The 17,903-nt window shown below is 46.0% G+C and overlaps 1 protein-coding gene across 1 annotated transcript in view; it reads left to right on the top strand.

Moving 5' to 3' along the window:
* The first annotated feature begins 237 nt into the window (after positions 1-237).
* The window catches only part of Polr3a (RNA polymerase III subunit A), a 38,396-nt gene continuing 20,730 nt past the window's right edge, over positions 238-17,903 (top strand). The window contains exons 1-14 of the mRNA XM_041663084.1: positions 238-417; positions 1,806-1,941; positions 2,163-2,300; positions 4,585-4,756; positions 5,198-5,352; positions 7,064-7,303; positions 7,417-7,579; positions 7,695-7,831; positions 10,541-10,644; positions 11,631-11,772; positions 13,437-13,577; positions 15,830-15,899; positions 16,812-16,939; positions 17,049-17,187. Of these exons, the coding sequence (XP_041519018.1) occupies positions 374-417; positions 1,806-1,941; positions 2,163-2,300; positions 4,585-4,756; positions 5,198-5,352; positions 7,064-7,303; positions 7,417-7,579; positions 7,695-7,831; positions 10,541-10,644; positions 11,631-11,772; positions 13,437-13,577; positions 15,830-15,899; positions 16,812-16,939; positions 17,049-17,187 (1,909 nt within the window). The 5' untranslated portion in view covers positions 238-373. The remainder of the gene's footprint in view (positions 418-1,805; positions 1,942-2,162; positions 2,301-4,584; positions 4,757-5,197; positions 5,353-7,063; positions 7,304-7,416; positions 7,580-7,694; positions 7,832-10,540; positions 10,645-11,630; positions 11,773-13,436; positions 13,578-15,829; positions 15,900-16,811; positions 16,940-17,048; positions 17,188-17,903) is intronic.

Here is a 17,903-nt window from a genome sequence, read left to right as displayed (position 1 = left end):
GGGATTAAAGACGTGCGCCACCACCGCCCGGCTCTGCTTTTATTTTTGGCTTTGAGATAAATATGGTACTTCTCACTCCTCTATCGTTTTGAGAAACCCATGGGAAAAGGGATTTTCTTTGCTCCACGCGGCCTTGGTGCATTTTTATGCAGCGTCGCTAGGTGGCGGTGTAGAAGGAAGTTGCAAAACAGCGTGCAAGAAGCCTCTCTTGATAGAATCCGGCAGCGGAAGAGGAAGCGGCACGTGCGGCGCTCTACGGTGGCCGAAGAAATGCTGCAGTTCTAGCTCTGAAGCCAGAAGTACCCCAGGAAGATTCAGCGACAGCGGTGTCTGTAGTCGGAGCCCTGCGAAGGGCGCCCGGGCAGCCGGCACCATGGTGAAGGAGCAGTTCCGCGAGACCGATGTGGCTAAGAAAATGTAAGCCGCGGCCGGGGGGCGGGGGTGGGGGGACACAAAGACTGGTGTCCCGGGTCCCAGAGGGTTCCCGGTGAGGGACAATTGTTAAGAGAGAAAGAAGTTCCAGGGTGGGATTTCAGATCCTAGGGGGTTCCTGAACTACGGCAGGGGAAGTGGTATGGACCGAGCAGTGTCGAAACGGGCGTCCTGGGCGTGAGGAGACAGTGCATGCTGACCCAAGTTTGCCAGCTAGAAAGTGGCTTCACAGGCAATTAGGTGACAGGATCAGAATCCAAGCTGCTATTCTAGGCCCTCTGCTTCAGAGCTTAATTATTAAGCCGTAGACCCTCCTCTTTATGAGTTTTTATGTTTTTTAAAGGCGGGTCCATTTTTTTTCCCCCTCCGGCGAACCTTAGTATTGATGTACACTAAAGATTACCGGTAAATGCAGTATGTGCTGCTTGGTTTAATGGAGAGTAGACAAACCAGCTATGGTTGTGGCTATTGCAACGACAAGCAGAGGGGATAAGGGGCGCACACATAATGAATAAGTCCGGGCTTACCCTGTGGTAAAACCACACCTTTTTCAAATCCCATATTGGGAGGACCGGGTGGCCTGGTAGCCGTGGAGCAGGGGACTTACACTATGGTAGTCTTGCAAAAAGTGTCAGACTTTTGTCAGTGTTTGACCAGGACAGCGTTAGTGTAAGATTCTTCGTTCTGGGAGGCCATGGCAGGGATCCGGACTGGGAATGATGATGACCTGACCTGGGGATGCGGGGTTAAGGATGGATGTGGGGACATGGGAGAGAAGCAATTTCAAAGAGCCTTAGGGTATGAAATGGAAAAGGGAAAGAGCACTCGGGAGGCAGAGACAGGCGAATTTCTGTGAGTTTGAGGCGAGCCTGGTCTACAAGAGCTAGTTCCAGGACAGGCTCCAAAGCTACAGAGAAACCCTGTCTCGAAAACAGCAACAAAACAACAACAAAAGACACTAAAAGAATGAATAAACACATGGCACTAAAGAAGGAGCATACCGTGAGAAGAGGAATGTGTCGCGGGGTGCTGAGAGAACCCTGAGAGCAGAGAGGAGGAAGGAATTCTAGATTGGGTAGGGAGCAGGATGAACAACCAATGTCTGCAGAGCAGTAAACTGAGAAAGTCATTCTGTTCATCATTAGGTCAGGCACCAAGTGACCTTGGAGATGGATAACATTTCATGAAAAGAGAAACTGTTTCCCATAGGGTAAAGGGTTGTTTTGAAGGAAGGCTTTGAAAAGTGAAAATCTTTTGGGGTCTGGTAGAACCAGTTTGTACAGAGAGTCGGGAGGGCAGAAGCTTTGGTGGGCCATGCGTGGGCCCAGACCCATGGGCTTTGGCAGACTTTTCCCTGTCTGTTTCCATTGCAGAAGCCATATTTGTTTTGGAATGAAGTCCCCTGAGGAGATGCGCCAGCAGGCACATATCCAGGTTGTCAGTAAGAACCTGTACAGCCAAGACAACAACCATGCCCCCTTGTTGTATGGAGTGCTGGACCATAGGATGGTAAGGCCCTGTCCCTCCAGGATCTGACAGTTGACCCACTTAATGAAGTGACTTCCCAAAGAGGAAGCAGTCAGGGTCTCCCTCCCCTCCCATCTTTGAATTAGGAGCTCTAGCTTTTGTGTGACTGGTATAGACACACTGTAGCTTTCCAGCTGTTTGTGAGGTCTGAGGATTGGGTTTTTGTGCTCTCCACTAATGGTTGTGTGTACTTTCCTCCAAAGGGTACAAGTGAAAAGGACCGCCCTTGTGAAACCTGTGGGAAAAACTTGGCAGACTGTCTAGGCCACTATGGATACATTGATCTCGAGTTGCCGTGCTTTCACGTGGGGTACTTCAGAGCCGTCATTGGCATCTTACAGGTAAGGGAGATTGAGCAGTGCTTAGTCAGAGGCATTGAAGTAGATCCAGGAACTGTGAGTGAGGAGGCCTGTGTTCAGGGGAAGTCTTTTGTTTGTTTGTTTCTGAGACATAGTTTCTGTTTCTCTGTGTAGCTGCAGGATATTTTTATACTAAATACATAGTATTATTGTCTTAGTTAGGGTTTCTCTTGCTGTGAAAAGACATAATGACCACAGGAACTTTTATAAAGAAAACTTTTCATTGTGACTCGCTTACAGTTTCAGAGGTTCAGTCTATTATCATGATGGGGAGCATGGTAACTTGCAGGCTGATATGATGCTGGCTACTTCTTGGCTTGCATGCAGCAGAAAGTTGACTGGGTGGTATCCTGAGCATAGGAAACCTCAAGGCCCTCCCCTACAGGGACACACTTCCTCCAACAAAGCCACACCTCCTAATAGTGCCACCCCTATAAAATTATTGTGGCCAAGTACATTCAAACTACCACAATCATAATCTTGCATTATGTTAAATTCCTTACAGATTCTGTAATGGTTTGGTTTGGTTTTTTGGGTTTTTTTTTGTTTTTGTTTTTCGAGATAGGGTTTCTCTGTGGTTTTGGAGCCTGTCCTGGAACTAGCTCTTGTAGACCAGGCTGGTCTCGAACTCACAGAGATCTGCCTGCCTCTGCCTCCCGAGTGCTGGGATTAAAGGCATGCGCCACCACCGCCCAGCCAGATTCTGTAATGTTTTATTTCCCTTGAGAAAGCAATAGCTGGCAGAGGAGATAGCTTAGTGGGTAAAGGCACTTGATGCCAAGTTTGACCACCTGAGTTCAGTGGCCAGGTCCCATGTTTAGGAGAGAATTGAGTCCTCTGACCTCTACACATAAGCTATAGATTGCATGCAGAGACACACTCTTACACTAGAATAAATACTTGTTAAAAGAAAAGATACAAATGAAAGTGGTAGTTTGTTCATTGCAAGTAATGTTAAGCTAGGTTTAACACACACTGTCATCTTAGCACTCAAGGAGAGTCCCAGGTCCAAGGCCAGCTCGGGCTGTCTAATGAGACCTTGTCTTAAGGGCTCAAAAATCCAGATTCCCGTTGTTAAAAGCTGTAGGAGTGGTAATGTCTGCCTGTAATCACAGAACTAGAGAGGCAGAGTCAGAAAGATTGAAAATTTGAAGCTAGCCTGAGACTTGAGGTGAGTTCAAGGTCAGTCTGAACTAAATAACAAGACCCTGTCCCAAAAACCAAGCCATGCATAGACGTTCATTGATAAGCATTTGCCTAGCATGCATAAGGCCCTAGGTTCAATTCCCCAGCACTGCCCAAAAAATAATAATAGTTCAAGTAATGCAGAAAGTACTAAGAAAAAGCTAGCAACAAAATTTTGCCATCTGGCCTTGAGTACCACCAACATCCTGAGAACACAGGCTACCTCTATGTGCGGTCTTGTTTTCATGATAATTCACCCCATGTGCACAACAAAGAGGTGATATTTAGCAGTGTTATTACATTCACTTGATTTGTGTATACTTATGTATGGGGGCACTCAGTGGGGGTCAGAGGAAGACACACAGGAGTTAGTTTTCTCCTAATTTGTCTTTCCCAGGGATTGGACTCAGACTTGGCACAAAGCACCTTTCCCATTTTGGTAGCTCCAGAGTGGCTTGTTTGTTTGTTTGTTTGTTTGTTTTTGAGACAAGGTTTCTCTGTAGCTTTGGAGCCTGTCCTGGAACTAGCTCCTGTAGACCAGGCTGGCCTTGAACTCACAGAGATATGCCTGCCTCTGCCTCCCCAGTGCTGGGATTAAAGGCGTGTGCCACCTCCACCCGGCTGGTTTTTTGTTTGTTTGGTTTGGTTTGGTTTTTGTTTGTTTTTTGTTTTTTTTATGGTTTATTTAACTTTATTTTATGTGCATTGGTGTGAAGGTGTCAGATCCCCTAGAACAGGATCTTCAGACAGTTGTGAGCTGCCATGTGGGTGCTGGGAATTGAACCCGGGTCCTCGGGAAGAACAGTCAGTTCTCTTAACCGCTGAGCCACCTCTCCAGCCCTTTTTTTTTTTTTTTTTTTTTTTTTGAGATAGGGTTCTAGTGTTTCTCTGTGAAGCCCTGACTGTCCTGGAACTTACTCTGTGGACCAGCCTCGCCTCGTTCTCATAGAGATCCACCTACTTCTGCCTCCTGTAGGAATTAAAACCCTGTGCCACCATTGCCCAGCCAGAGGATGCATTTTTAAAGGGGAGGAATTTTCTAGTCTCTTACCTTTGTTTCCACTCTGCTTAACTTTAAAAGATGATCTGCAAAACCTGCTGTCACATTATGCTGTCCCAGGAAGAGAAGCAGCAGTTTCTAGATTTCCTGAAGAGGCCTGGCCTGACCTACCTGCAGAAGCGGGGCCTGAAGAAGAAGGTCTCAGATAAGTGTCGGAAGAAAAGCACTTGTTCCTACTGTGGCGCCTTTAACGGTGAGGGGTGTCCAGAGGCTCTGCTCACTTCTTCTTTTTTTTTTTTTTTTTAAAAATATTTATTTATTTATTTATTAATTATGTATACAATATTCTGTGTGTATGCCTGAAGGCCAGAAGAGGGCGCCAGACCTCTTTACAGATGTTTGTGAGCCACCATGTGGTTGCTGGGAATTGAACTCAGGACCTTTGGAGGAGCAGGGAATGCTCTTAACCACTGAGCCATCTCTCCAGCCCCTCTGCTCACTTCTTGTTTCATGGATTGGTTCTGCATGATGTTTTAAAATCAGCCTTTTCCCTGTGAACTAGGCCCTGGTGTGCTTCTAGGAAATGCCCCTCTCCGTTTTGATTGCTGTGTCAGTTTCATTGGACTATAACCTTTAGCCAGCAGAGCAAAGAACCTGACTTTTTCATCCTTGCTAAATGAATTCACTCTTATAGGTACTGTAAAGAAATGTGGTTTGCTGAAGATAATTCATGAAAAATACAAGACCAACAAAAAGGTTGTGGATCCCATTGTGTCAGATTTCCTGCAGTCCTTTGAGACAGCCATTGAGCACAACAAAGAGGTTGAACCGCTGCTGGAAAGGGCGCAGGTGAGCTTTCCCTTTGCCTGCAGCTCGCAAACATACAGGGACACCCATGTGCCAACACGTACCCTTGCACACAGTTTTTCCCTCCTCCATACTCCATCCCCAGTATTCTCACATTCAAGAAGACACGAGGGTATGTTGTCAGTTCAGCTCCCATAGTGCTTCATGGACCTAAGAGGTGTGTGTCTGGCGCTGAGTTGATTGGATTGGCTTTGAGCTCCATGTGTTGGTTCTTCCCTTCAGTGGTTTCCTTTCCTCGTGGGCATGGGGTGGTAAATAGGGTCTCAGTGTGTAATACAGGATCTTCCATTCCCATTACTCCTCAGTCTCCTAAGTGCTGGGGTTACAGGCTCGTGCTGCCATACCCAGGTCATGGGTGGAGCTGGTTAGTCCAGCTCAATCTGTGCCAGCCTGGTCCTTTGTGGGCAGCACCATAGAATTGGACGGAAGTTATAGTCTGTCCCCAGAAGACTAGTGAGCACTCAAACTCACATCACACAAAGTAGTTTTTTTGGGTTTCTTTCTTTATTTCGAGACAGGCTTTCTCTGTGAACAGCCCTAGCTGTCCTGGAACTCTCTCTGTAGAGCAGGCTGGCCTGGAACTCACAGGCTGTCTCTGCCTCCCCAGTGCTGGGATTAAAGGCGTGCACCACCACCGCCTGGACAGATGTTTCTTTCTACCTTTGTTTCTCTCCGAGATCCCTAGAGAAAATGTGTGTTGATGTTAACTTAAGTATAACATTTCATTATTGAAATGTAAGATTCAGTTAAGAAAATTTCCAGAAAATTTCATAATTTAATAAGACACATAATGACCATTTTTTGTTTGTTTTTTATTTTTTGTTTTTTGGTTTTTTTTTTTTTTGGTTTTTCGAGACAGGGTTTCTCTGTGGTTTTGGAGCCTGTCCTGGAACTAGCTCTTGTAGACCAGGCTGGTCTTGAACTCACAGAGATCCGCCTGCCTCTGCCTCCCGAGTGCTGGGATTAAAGGCGTGCGCCACCACCGCCCGGCTGTTTGTTTGTTTTTGAAAGAGGGTTTTTCTATGTCACTGGTTCTCAAGTTGTGGGGCTTACCCCCAAGGTTCGTGCACCCTTACAAGGGTCACCCTAGACCATCGGAAAGCACAGATATTTCCTTGACAGTTCATAGCAGTAGCGTAATTACAGTTATGAAGTAGCATCAGAAATAGTTACATGGTTGGAGTAGTCACAAAATGAGCTATATTAAATGGTTGAAGCATTGAGAAGGTTGAGAACCATTGCTCTATATAGTCCTGGCTATCCTGGAGCTTACTATATAGACCAGGCTGACCTGCCTTTGCCTCTTGAAAACAGGGATTAAAGGCATTTGACACCATACTTGACTCCAACCTTAGGATTTTTGGATATCTGATAATTTGCAGAGTTCTTAATAAGTTATTGATTCATAGCTTAACATTTTAAATATGTTTGTTAATTCTCTAAGAATTTCACATATGCATACAATATATTTTCATCACATTTACTCCCTGCTCATCCCTCGAGCTCCCTTAGATCCACTAGAGACAGGAGGAACCCCAGGGGTCGCTGGCCAGTTAGCCCTAGGCAGGTCTCTACCACATAGCAAGTTTAAGGCTACATGGGATTGTGCTTTCAAGGAAAGGGAAGGATAACTTTACCAACCTGTAGGAAACTAACCCTCTATCTCTCTCATCCTTCCTTCCTGCTTCCATAGGAGAACTTGAATCCCTTAGTAGTTCTGAATTTGTTTAAGCGCATCCCAGCTGAAGATGTCCCTTTGCTTCTGATGAACCCAGAAGCTGGAAAACCCTCTGATTTGATTCTCACCCGACTTCTGGTGCCTCCCTTGTGTATCAGACCCTCTGTCGTAAGTGATTTGAAGTCTGGAACCAATGAAGATGACCTCACAATGAAACTGACAGAGATCATTTTCCTAAATGACGTTATTAAAAAGGTCAGTGTTTCCTGTTGACTTGTGCCTTCCGCACTCAGTGAATCTGAGATGTTTGGTCACTAAATGCAAGAAAGCTCAGAAAGCAGGTTTGTTCCTAATCTTTCTGTACTCAGCACCGGATCTCAGGAGCCAAGACACAGATGATCATGGAGGACTGGGATTTCCTGCAGCTGCAGTGCGCCCTCTACATCAACAGTGAGCTCTCTGGCATCCCTCTCAACATGGCACCCAAGAAGTGGACTCGAGGCTTTGTGCAGCGCCTGAAGGGGAAGCAGGGTAGGTCCCTGACAAGGTCACCATTGTCACCTGTTGAGGGAGTATACGTCTGTTCGGATTCCCCCAAACAGCACAGGGTGTATCATGGGACTCATGGTGGTTTTGATTTATTTAGGTCGATTTAGAGGTAATCTCTCAGGGAAGAGGGTGGATTTTTCTGGCCGAACAGTCATCTCCCCTGACCCCAACCTCCGGATTGATGAAGTAGCTGTGCCAGTTCACGTGGCCAAAATTCTAACGTTTCCTGAGAAGGTAAATACCGTTCCGCTGCCCAGGTCTTTGTTTTGAATCCAGTGTTTCCACTGATATTTCATGCAGAGCTCCAGAAACCCACACATCTTTGTGAAAATAGCTAGTTCCACTTTGTTGATGAGTTTTTAAAAATGAGTGTTCTGTCTGCATATACATTTGCATGCCAGAAGGGGACGTCGGAATTCATTACAGATGGTTGTGAGCCACCATGTGGTTGCTGGGAATTGAACTCAGAACCTCTGGAAGAGCAGCCAGTACTCTGAACTGCTGAGTCATCTCTCCAGCTCGTTCCGCTTTGTTAAACATGCACAACCTCTGTAACAGCTACACTGGTACAGTCTTAATTATAGTTGGTGGTAGTTGGGTTCTCCTTTGGGTCTTTTATTGTTGCTGTTTGTTGCAGAGGTAGAGATCCAGCCAGGGACCATGTGTGCCAGGCTTGTCAGCACTTGGCCACTGACCTCCACCCTGCTCAGTGGACCAAGAATGAAATCTCACTAACTCGAAGGAGACAATTCTTGTAATACAGCTATATTTAATAATAGGTTTTTATTTTTAAGTGTGTTTTGGGTTTGGTTTGGATTGGTTTGGGTTTTTGAGACAGGGTCTCACTATGTATCAATGGCTATCCTGGAATCCACTCTGTAGACCAGGCTGGCCTTGAACTAAGAGAGCTCTGCCTGCCACTGCCTCCCAAGTGTTGGGATTCAAGATGTGTGCCACTTTGCCTGGATCAACTTTTTTTTTTCTTTCTTTCTTTTTTGAGACTTGGCTTCTCTGTAGCTTTGAAGCCTGTCCTGGCACTCGCTTGTAGACCAGGCTGGTCTTGAACTCACGGATCTACCTGTCTCTGTCTCCTGAGTGCTGGAATTAAAAGTGCGCACCACCACCACCAGGCTCAGCTTTTTAAATTTTTAAAGGGGTGATGGATAAAGTACTTAAGTTTCTTTGTATTCTGTTTTTGTTTTTAGTGTTGCGTATATACACATGCATAAGTGTGAGTGCACATGTCTTAGGGTGTGCATGTGGAGGTCAGAACAAATTTCAGGAGTCAGTTCTTTCCACAGTGAGTGCAAGTGATTGAGCGTAGATCCTCAAACCTGCTGGCAAGTGCTTTATTTTTTTTTATTTATTTATTTATTATGTGTACAACATTCTGCTTCCCACACACCAGAAGAGGGCGCCAGATCTCATTACAGATGGTTGTGAGCCATCATGTGGTTGGTGGGAATTGAACTCAGGACCTCTGGAAGAGCAGTCAGTGCTCTTAACCTCTGAGCCATCTCTCCAGCCCTGGCAAGTGCTTTTAATAAACCATTGAACTGTCTCGCTCTGTCAGTTAAAGAGAGCTGCAAATGAAAAAAAAAAGTGTTTTTATATCTGTAGAAGAATCTTTTTTTCCCCAGTGCTAGAGATGAAGCTGAAGCCTCATAGCTGGAAAACCATCCTAAGCCCATTCCGATGTGTTCTTTTTTTTTTTTTTAATTTTGTTATTTATTATGTATACAATATTCTGTCTGTGTATATGCCTGCAGGCCAGAAGAGGGCGACAGACCTCATTACAGATAGTTGTGAGCCACCATGTGGTTGCCGGGAATTGAACTCAGGACCTTTGGAAGAGCAAGCAATGCTCTTAACCACTGAGCCATCTCTCCAGCCCCATTCCGATGTGTTTTAAAACAGAAGGGCACGCCCATCCATCTCAGGCTTTCCCTAAACACCAGACACACTCAGTCCGTTCTCAGTTCAGTCAGTGTCATCTAGCCATTCTGGTTTGTGCGTTTTGGTGATGTGAACATTTTGACATGAGTACCCCTGTATCATGCTTTGTGTTTATGAATACATCCATTCCACCTCTATGCTACGGCTTTTTCCCCCCACCTACAACACTTTCAACACCTTTGTTTCTTTAATCTTCACATTCTAAAGTATTTCACTGAAAAAAATTTTCTAAATAGTGCTATTTAAAAAACAAAACAAAACTGTGCTTCTTGTTTGTTTGTAGATTTTGTGGTCTAGCCATCCAAAAACTTCTAGTCACAAGATTGTCAAAATAATAAAAGTATTCAGTCCTTCCTGCTTAGTTTTCTTGGGATAGGTTGTTAGTTTTTAAACTGTAAAACTACCGATCTTTTGGATGCTGTTCCGTCTGATCCAGAAAGCCTGCAGCAGTCTGCATTCAACTCTTTGAGTATAAGATTTGGTTACAGCGGCCCCCACTCTGAGCTCTGTGTGGAGACCTAGACCACCGTAGGGCCTGGTAATAAAGCCTCCTGATTAGCTGCATACATGAGGTTAATAGACAGTCTAGATCATCAGTACTTGTTATAAACCTGTTCCAAATGTTCTCATTTGAATGAAGAATGATCTAATTCTTCCCCTTGAAACCATTGACCAAGAAGTTACAGAGCGTGGCTAGCACAGGCCACAGCCCGTGGTTCTGCTGCCGTATCTTTAAGCCCTTAGAGCCTGGTGAAAGTTGGCAGATTCCATTCTAGTACAGCATCATACAGTCCATTGCACATGCAGAGACTAGAGACCAAGATCTAGAGCTGTCTGCCATGTGTCAATACTGTGGGCCACGGCTGCCTCGTGGTGGCTCGCTTTCTCTTAGAACCCATACAATGAGCAGCTGTTGTTCTGAGCACTGCTAACTAGCTTATAGGAAGGAAAGATTGTCTTACTGTGTTTTTTATCGCGGTCCTGTAGGTAAACAAAGCAAACATCAATTTTTTGAGGAAACTGGTTCGAAACGGCCCTGATGTTCACCCAGGAGCCAATTTCATCCAGCAGAGACACATGCAGATGAAAAGGTAACGCTTTCCCAGTTGTGAGGGGTTAACCTGTCTGATGGTGCTGTTCACCAGAACCGTGGAATGCATTGCAGATAGTGGCTGGCATTTTGGTGTGTGGACCGTAGATGTTTAAATTGAATAGTCCTGTGTCCGTTGTTGTCTGTTTGATCACTGAATATGCATGAAGTATTGTTCTTTTACATGTGACGTTTTTAGACCTACATACACAGAATCCCTTGAGATACAAATGTGTTGTTTTCTATGTCACTGGGCTCTTGAGGATCTCTCATTGGTGCTCATTTCGCCAAGTTTGGCTTGCACAGCCAGGTGAGGTGACCAGCAGGGGTTTATGCCATGAGGGTTTTAAGGATCCTGTAGAAAAAGGAATATTACTATATTTCTATGGTTACAAAACAAAATACAGTAATGTTTTTTATTTATTTATTTTTGGTTTTTAGAAACAGGGTTTCTCTGTAGCTTTGGGGCCTGTCCTGGAACTCCCTTTGTAGACCAGGCTGGCCTCGAACTCCCAGAGATCCGCTAGGGCTTTGAGGGGGTTAAGCATAAACCTTATGTACTGCTGAGCTGTACCACCAGCTCCCAGCACTCTCTTGTTAAAAATAGGGTCTTACTGGGCGGTGGTGGTACATGCCTTTAATCCTTACCCTCGGGAGACAGAGGCAGGTGGATATCTGTGAATTCAAGGCCAGCCTGGTCTACAGAGCGAGTTCCAGGACAGCCGGGGCTACATAGAAAAACCCTGTCTCAAAGAAAAAAAAGAAGGAAGGAAGGAAAGAATATGGCACATGTCTGTAGTCCCAGCATTTGGAAGATCAGTGCAGGAAGTTCACAAGTTCCAGGTCAGCCTGGGCTACTGAGAAGACCTTGACTCAAATAAGTCAGAAAGTTGGTAGTGTCTTAGACATCAGTTTCTGCTCTGAGTGCGGGAAGCGTGGTGGGAGAACTTAGTTCAGAGACCTTATGTGTGTGACCTGCTTGTTCAGGTTTCTGAAGTACGGAAACCGAGAAAAGATGGCTCAGGAGCTCAAGTTTGGTGACATCGTGGAGAGACACTTAATAGATGGAGACGTGGTGTTGTTCAACCGGCAGCCCTCGTTGCACAAGCTGAGCATCATGGCCCACCTGGTGAGTGAGGTGCTCCTCTTAGGTTTATAGCAGTGTGTGTTTGCATTCATGGAGAACAAGCTGGAAAAATAGTTTCTCTTCTCCAGGTGCGTCCGAGAGATCAAACTCGGGTGGACAGGATAAGGCTTTCATTTTAACTTTAAATTTAATCTTTTGGATTTTATGTATATGTATGGGGGGGTGGGTCTATCTGTGTGTGTGCAGGAAAGTGTGAAGACCTGAAAAGGGCATGGGATCCTCTGGACTGGCTTTCTAGGCAGTTGTGAGAGGCCCAAAATTGATTATGAGAAGCAAACTTGAAGTGCTTTGGAGTAGCAGGTGCTTCTAACCTCAGGACCATCTAAAACCCCTCTCTTTAATGCTTTTAAGATGTGAGGTCTAAGATTCATACACAACATTACAGTGGTACAGATCTATTTGAGAGTTGATGTGAAAATCACTGGAATTGTTTCATTTTGCTAAGGAAGATGTGTGTGTTGTGCACACAGCTTTATATAAAACAGGCAAAAATTGATTTGGTTTTGCTTTTGCCTTTAACTTAGAAGCTAAAACCAGGTGGTGGTGGTGCATGCCTTTAATCCCTGCACTTGGGGGGCAAAGGCAGGTAAATTTCTGAGTTCAAGGCCAGCCTGGTCTACAGAGTAAGTTAGTTCCAGTACAGCCAGGGCTCTTAAACAGAGAAATTTTGTCTCGAAGAACCAAAACAAGAAACTTAGCCACTGAAATGCTTGAGAGACTTGAAGAGTGGGTTTCTTGAGGCGTGTCGAGTGCTTAGTGGCAGAGTGGCTTTGAAGAGTGCTGTACAGGGCTCACTTGCAGATGTGGCTTTGCTGTTGCTTTTCACCCCTGTAAGCTTGAAATGAGTCTAAAGGCTCAGCTTTTTGACAGGGCTGATGTATAGATGGTACTGGCTATTGTTCTTGGTTTGTTTAGGGGATGTTCATTGTGTTCTGGCCACCCCACTCTGGCTGATGCTAAAGGAAAGATTCAGATACTTGAGACTACACAGGAGGCCCCAATTTCTATTTTCTTTCCTTTCTCATGTGTTATCCAGACTTCTTTCTTAATCATTTTTTTTTATATGCATTGGTGTTTTTGCCGTGGGTGTTGGGTCCACTGAAACTGGAGTTACTGACAGGTGTGTGCTGCGATTTGAACCCTGGTCCTCTGGAAGAAAAGTCAGTGCTCTTTACCGCTGAGCCATCTTTCCAGCCCCATCCAGACTTCCTTTAATGAACGTATTTCCTCTGCTCTTAGGGCAGCAGCTCACCCTGAAGAACAGTTCACAAAGAAAGGGCAGCATCCATGGCTAGTTCTTTTCCCTTCATTATCAGTCTGGGGAGTTGAGAATCACTGACTTCCAAATTCCTTACTTGGTAGACTTACATTTCTTGCTTTGGGGCTTCCTCTATAATAAACTAAATTTGAAACTTTGTTAATACTGAGGAATGTAGACTGTATATATTGTCTCCTGTGTTGGTATTTGCCTTATAGTATGTTAAATTTACTTGGCTAAATTACAAGTGATTTGTGTTTATCACAAAAGAATAAATAGAAGTTTACTTCCTTAAAGTACCTAGTTTTCTAGGCAGTGTTTGTGTTTTCTTTATGGCTTGAAACAAGGAAGATTTTGGGTGCTCATATTTTGTTTTGGTCTTCCACAGGCCAGGGTCAAGCCCCACCGGACCTTCAGATTCAATGAATGTGTCTGCACCCCCTACAACGCAGACTTCGATGGGGATGAAATGAACCTTCATCTTCCCCAGACAGAGGAGGCCAAAGCTGAGGCCCTTGTTCTCATGGGGGTAGGTAGTGGGATATTACGTGTGAGTTGGGCCCCACATGAAACAGTAGTGCAGGTCCCAAGACCAGAGAAGCCGGGCCTCTTCTGTTCTCACACATGCTACAAGGCTTGTGCTCTTCTGTCTGGTTTTCTCATTGGGTCCCTTTGAGCCTATGAACAGTCTTGTGAGTTAGTAACAAGTGCTTTTTAGGGTGGGATGGCATTTTCTGATCTGTACTTTGGATTCTTGGGAGGAAATACGGACACGAGTAACAGCTGTGAACTAGCTGGGAGTGACGCACGCCTCTAATCCCAGCACTCAGGAGGCAGAGGCAGGCGGATGGATCTCTGTGAGGTCCAGGCCAGACAGCCAAGGCTACACAGAGAACAAAACAGAAAATAAACTAAATAGCCTGAGTGGTGGCGCATTGCATTCCTGTAATCCCAGCACTTAAGAATCTGAGCTACAAAGTGAGACCCAGCCCACTGGAGGCAGAGACAAGAACATTATGAGTTCAAAGCCAACATGAGCTACATGATCCTGTCTCAAAAAAGGGGGAAAAAACATTGTGCGCAGTGCCAGTATGTGTGTGGGTGCGGGGGAGATGCCCTCCTAAATGGGTTGCTCAGTGTGTCTTCAGTGAAAACTTCCCAAAGCGTATCACATGCTGCTCTGGCCTCTTAAAGGGCACTGTGCTCTTTTGTCTTCCAAACTTAAAATGAGTCCGCTGTGGCTGCAGAGGTTCTATGATAGGGAGGTTCATGCCTGCTCTTAGGAGTTGGTCTCTGCCTCTTGTACCATCCACACTGCCTCCTACATCCTGCTGTACATGGCACTATTGGGTGTCTTCTGTGTAGGGCTGTGCCATTTTAGTAATTCCTGAATATTGACTTGTATAGCTTTGGACTTTTGGGTTTTAACTGGGACCTAGGTATGTTGTCTGTGTTAGCGCTGAGCTCATGAGCTCAAGAGATCCTCCTGTCTCAGTCTCCCTCGTGGCCAAGAGTGCACATATTATACCACATCTGGTTTGAGTTTTTCCCCCTCTGTCCTGCATTCCTATATTATAAGCTCTCCCGTGTATGGTTGTAAGCAGGGACAGAGTCTGGCTGTGGCGCTATGGTGAACTCTTCCCTGGCGTGCCCGAAGCCCTTAATTCATTCCTGACCCCACTAAAAGTAAATAAATAAATAAAATTTAGTTACACTTGACAACTAAGCCACACCTCCAGCCTCCACATTTCTTTGCTGAGATGGACTTGCTCGGTAGCCCAGGCTAGCCTAGAACTTACTGTAATCCTCCTACATCTGTTCCTAGCACTAGGGTAACAGACGTATTTGTAGTTTTTTGTTTTCTTTTTTTTTTTAAGCAAAAAGCACATGCTGATTTTGAATTAAAGATAATAGTAAAATGTTTTCAGGAATAATAGCCACCACTTTGCCTGTCAGGAGCCATACCGCTGTCTCTTTTTGTAAGAACTTATTAAAATAACAACCATAAAGTACGAGTTTCTAGAGAAATTTTAATCTGGCACTATGCGCAGCAGTTCTCAGTAAGGTATATAGGGCCCAGCGTGGATGTGGGCCCAGAGTGTACAGAGTCACAGAATCATGAGACCCCCCACCCCGTGTCCCTAACTTCAGACCACCTGCTATCTTCCCTCTGCGAGGGTCAGTAAACCTCGGTGAGTGTGCATGGCCCACTCCAGGTGTAGGGTCGTTACCATGAGATAGCTCACAAAGGAGAAATAAAGGTCTCTGACAGAACCTTGGGTATGGTAAGGAGGCCCAGAAAACCCAGAGATGCTCAGGAGCTCCTTCACGTTCCTTGTGGACATTAGAAGAGTCCCACTGTGACAAGGGACCTCTGCGTGCTCTCAGTGTGTTACGATCTAAAGAGAAATCACTGGTTTTCCTGTCATTGTGGAGAAACGTGGGCGTGGTTGATATCAGAGATCACACAGCTCTCACAGAAGGGAATGTTCTTAGCTGGTCTTGGCTACACTTGTTAACACCAGTGCTCATGAAACTGAAGCAGGAGGATCACTGTGAGTTCCAGGCCAGCCTAGGCTACATAGTGAGTTCTAGGCCAACCTGGGCTACAGAGTGAGCCCCTACTAGGGACTTTTCTTTTCCCTTGATCAATAAGGGTATAGTAAGACTGCTGGGGTGGAGACCTCTCTACAGCCATGTGATACCTGCAGTCTCGTGATGCAGACCCTCAGGCTGCACTGTCCAGCCAGAGTGGCTGACATGTGTTTGTTTCTCCTTCAGACCAAAGCGAACCTTGTGACCCCAAGAAATGGGGAGCCGCTCATTGCTGCCATTCAGGACTTCCTAACAGGTGAGCATTAACTTGAAAGGAGACTCTGGCTTCCCAGGCACAGTGATTCAGAAGATGGCTATTACCTGTCTTAGGAGTCTTTCTACTTTTAGTTTGACACAGTGTGCCCCCTGAGTGGCTCAGCTGGCCTGGCACTCAGAATCCTCTTGCACACTCCCGGGTGCCAGGGTTATGGGTGTGCACCACCATGTCCTGCCCTGTGTTGAGATTTGCCATTCTGACATATTGAGATTGTTGGAAGTGGGTTTTGCTAGTTGTTTATCCATTGGATTCTGTATGTACTCACTGAGCTCCTCACACTTGGCAGGTACTTTTTTGTTGCTTGTTTTGTGGTAGAGGCTGGGGGGGGGGGGGGAGTAATGGGGAGGTGGGCCTTCATGTAGGCTGAGTGGGGTACAGGAGACTTCATGTAGGCTTAGCTTAGTAGGGGTACAGGACTTCATGTAGGCTTAGTAGGGATACGGGGGACTTCGTGTAGGTTTAGTAGGGGTACAGGGGACTTCATGTAGTCTGAGGGGGCCAATGGGCTTCATGTAGGCTAAGTTGAGGGATTCAGTGGGCTTCATACAGATTGAGTTGGGGGTGGTTTGGTAGGGCTTCCTGTAGGCTGAGCATGTAGGGGATGTTCAGTAGGGCTGCATCTGGGATGGCCCTGAGCTTCCCATGCAGCCAAGGCTGATCTTCCTGAACCTGGGGGTTTTCTAGGCCTAGTGTCTGGCCTAGGCTCTGCCGCTGCTCTGAGAAGAGCAGTAGATGAAGCAAAGTCACTTGACTTACTTTGGAGTAGGGTTGGGGGTACAGTCAGCACCTCTGTTTTTATTCTTCTCTGGGGAACAGTCTGATTTGACTTGAAGGTTGAAAATGTGTGTGTTCGCCCACATGGTTCCTTTCTGTGCTGGTTCTTTGCCTTAGGTGCCTACCTCCTCACCCTCAAGGACACTTTCTTTGATCGAGCCAAGGCTTGCCAGATCATTGCTTCAATACTGGTTGGCAAGGATGAGAAAATTAAAGTACGCCTTCCACCCCCTACAATACTAAAGGTGTGTTGGGGTCTGTGTGGATGGCTAGTGGAATGGAGGGGACCATGCTGGTGCTGGGCTCGCCCGCCTGGAGTCACTGCACCCTCATCTGCTGCCTCCTCTCCTCCAGCCTGTCACTCTGTGGACTGGAAAGCAGATCTTCAGTGTCATCCTCAGACCCAGCGAGGACAATCCAGTGAGGGCCAACCTCCGGACCAAGGGCAAGCAGTACTGCGGCAAGGGGGAGGACCTATGCGTCAATGATTCCTGTGAGTGGATGGGATGGGGCGGGCTGGGAGGAGCAGGCGGTGACCTAGTGTGAGCTTCACTGTTTCTGCAAAGGGCTGGTGGGGAGGGTTTTCTCCAGGACAGTGCTGCTGCGCTTCTGCTGCTGTGGGTCTCTGTGGACAGCAGACACCGTGCGGCAGTTCCGGTGCTCAGAGCGGTCCTTTGAAAGGGTTTTGTCAGTTAATGCAATTTGGCTTTTTTCTAAGAGAGATGGGCAGCAAAGGTTGTTCTGGGTTTATAGTTTGCTGTCATTATTTTTATTATATCTTGTAGACCATGTGTTCATTGTCTGACAGCACTACTAGTAGGTGTGGGTTTTGTTTGTTTGCTTGTTTTTTATGTTTTTTTGAACGGAGATAAGCCCTCCTATCGTGTCTCATACTGACCTGGAACTAACAGCAGCCCTTCTGCCTCACCTTCAGGAGTGCTGGGACTTCAGTGGGGAACAGTACCATTTGACTCTACTTTGGTGGTTAGGATTAAACTCAGGGCATCATGCCTTCCCTGCCCCAAGACTGATTTTTTTTTTAAACTGATTTCACTTAGGCAGAAAGAAGAAGTCTTGCTAACATGCAGATTCAGTAGAATATAACAGAAAGAGGATTAAAATACAGGTCACCTGAGTCCCTTTAAAATGGTGGTCTGGCCGGGCGGTGGTGGCGCACGCCTTTAATCCCAGCACTCGGGAGGCAGAGGT

Source organism: Microtus oregoni, unplaced genomic scaffold (genome assembly GCF_018167655.1).
Source record: "Microtus oregoni isolate MIOR12 unplaced genomic scaffold, Mior012 000013F_ref0000133, whole genome shotgun sequence".
Taxonomy (NCBI): Eukaryota; Metazoa; Chordata; class Mammalia; order Rodentia; family Cricetidae; genus Microtus; species Microtus oregoni.
This window is presented reverse-complemented; position numbering and strand designations above follow the sequence as displayed.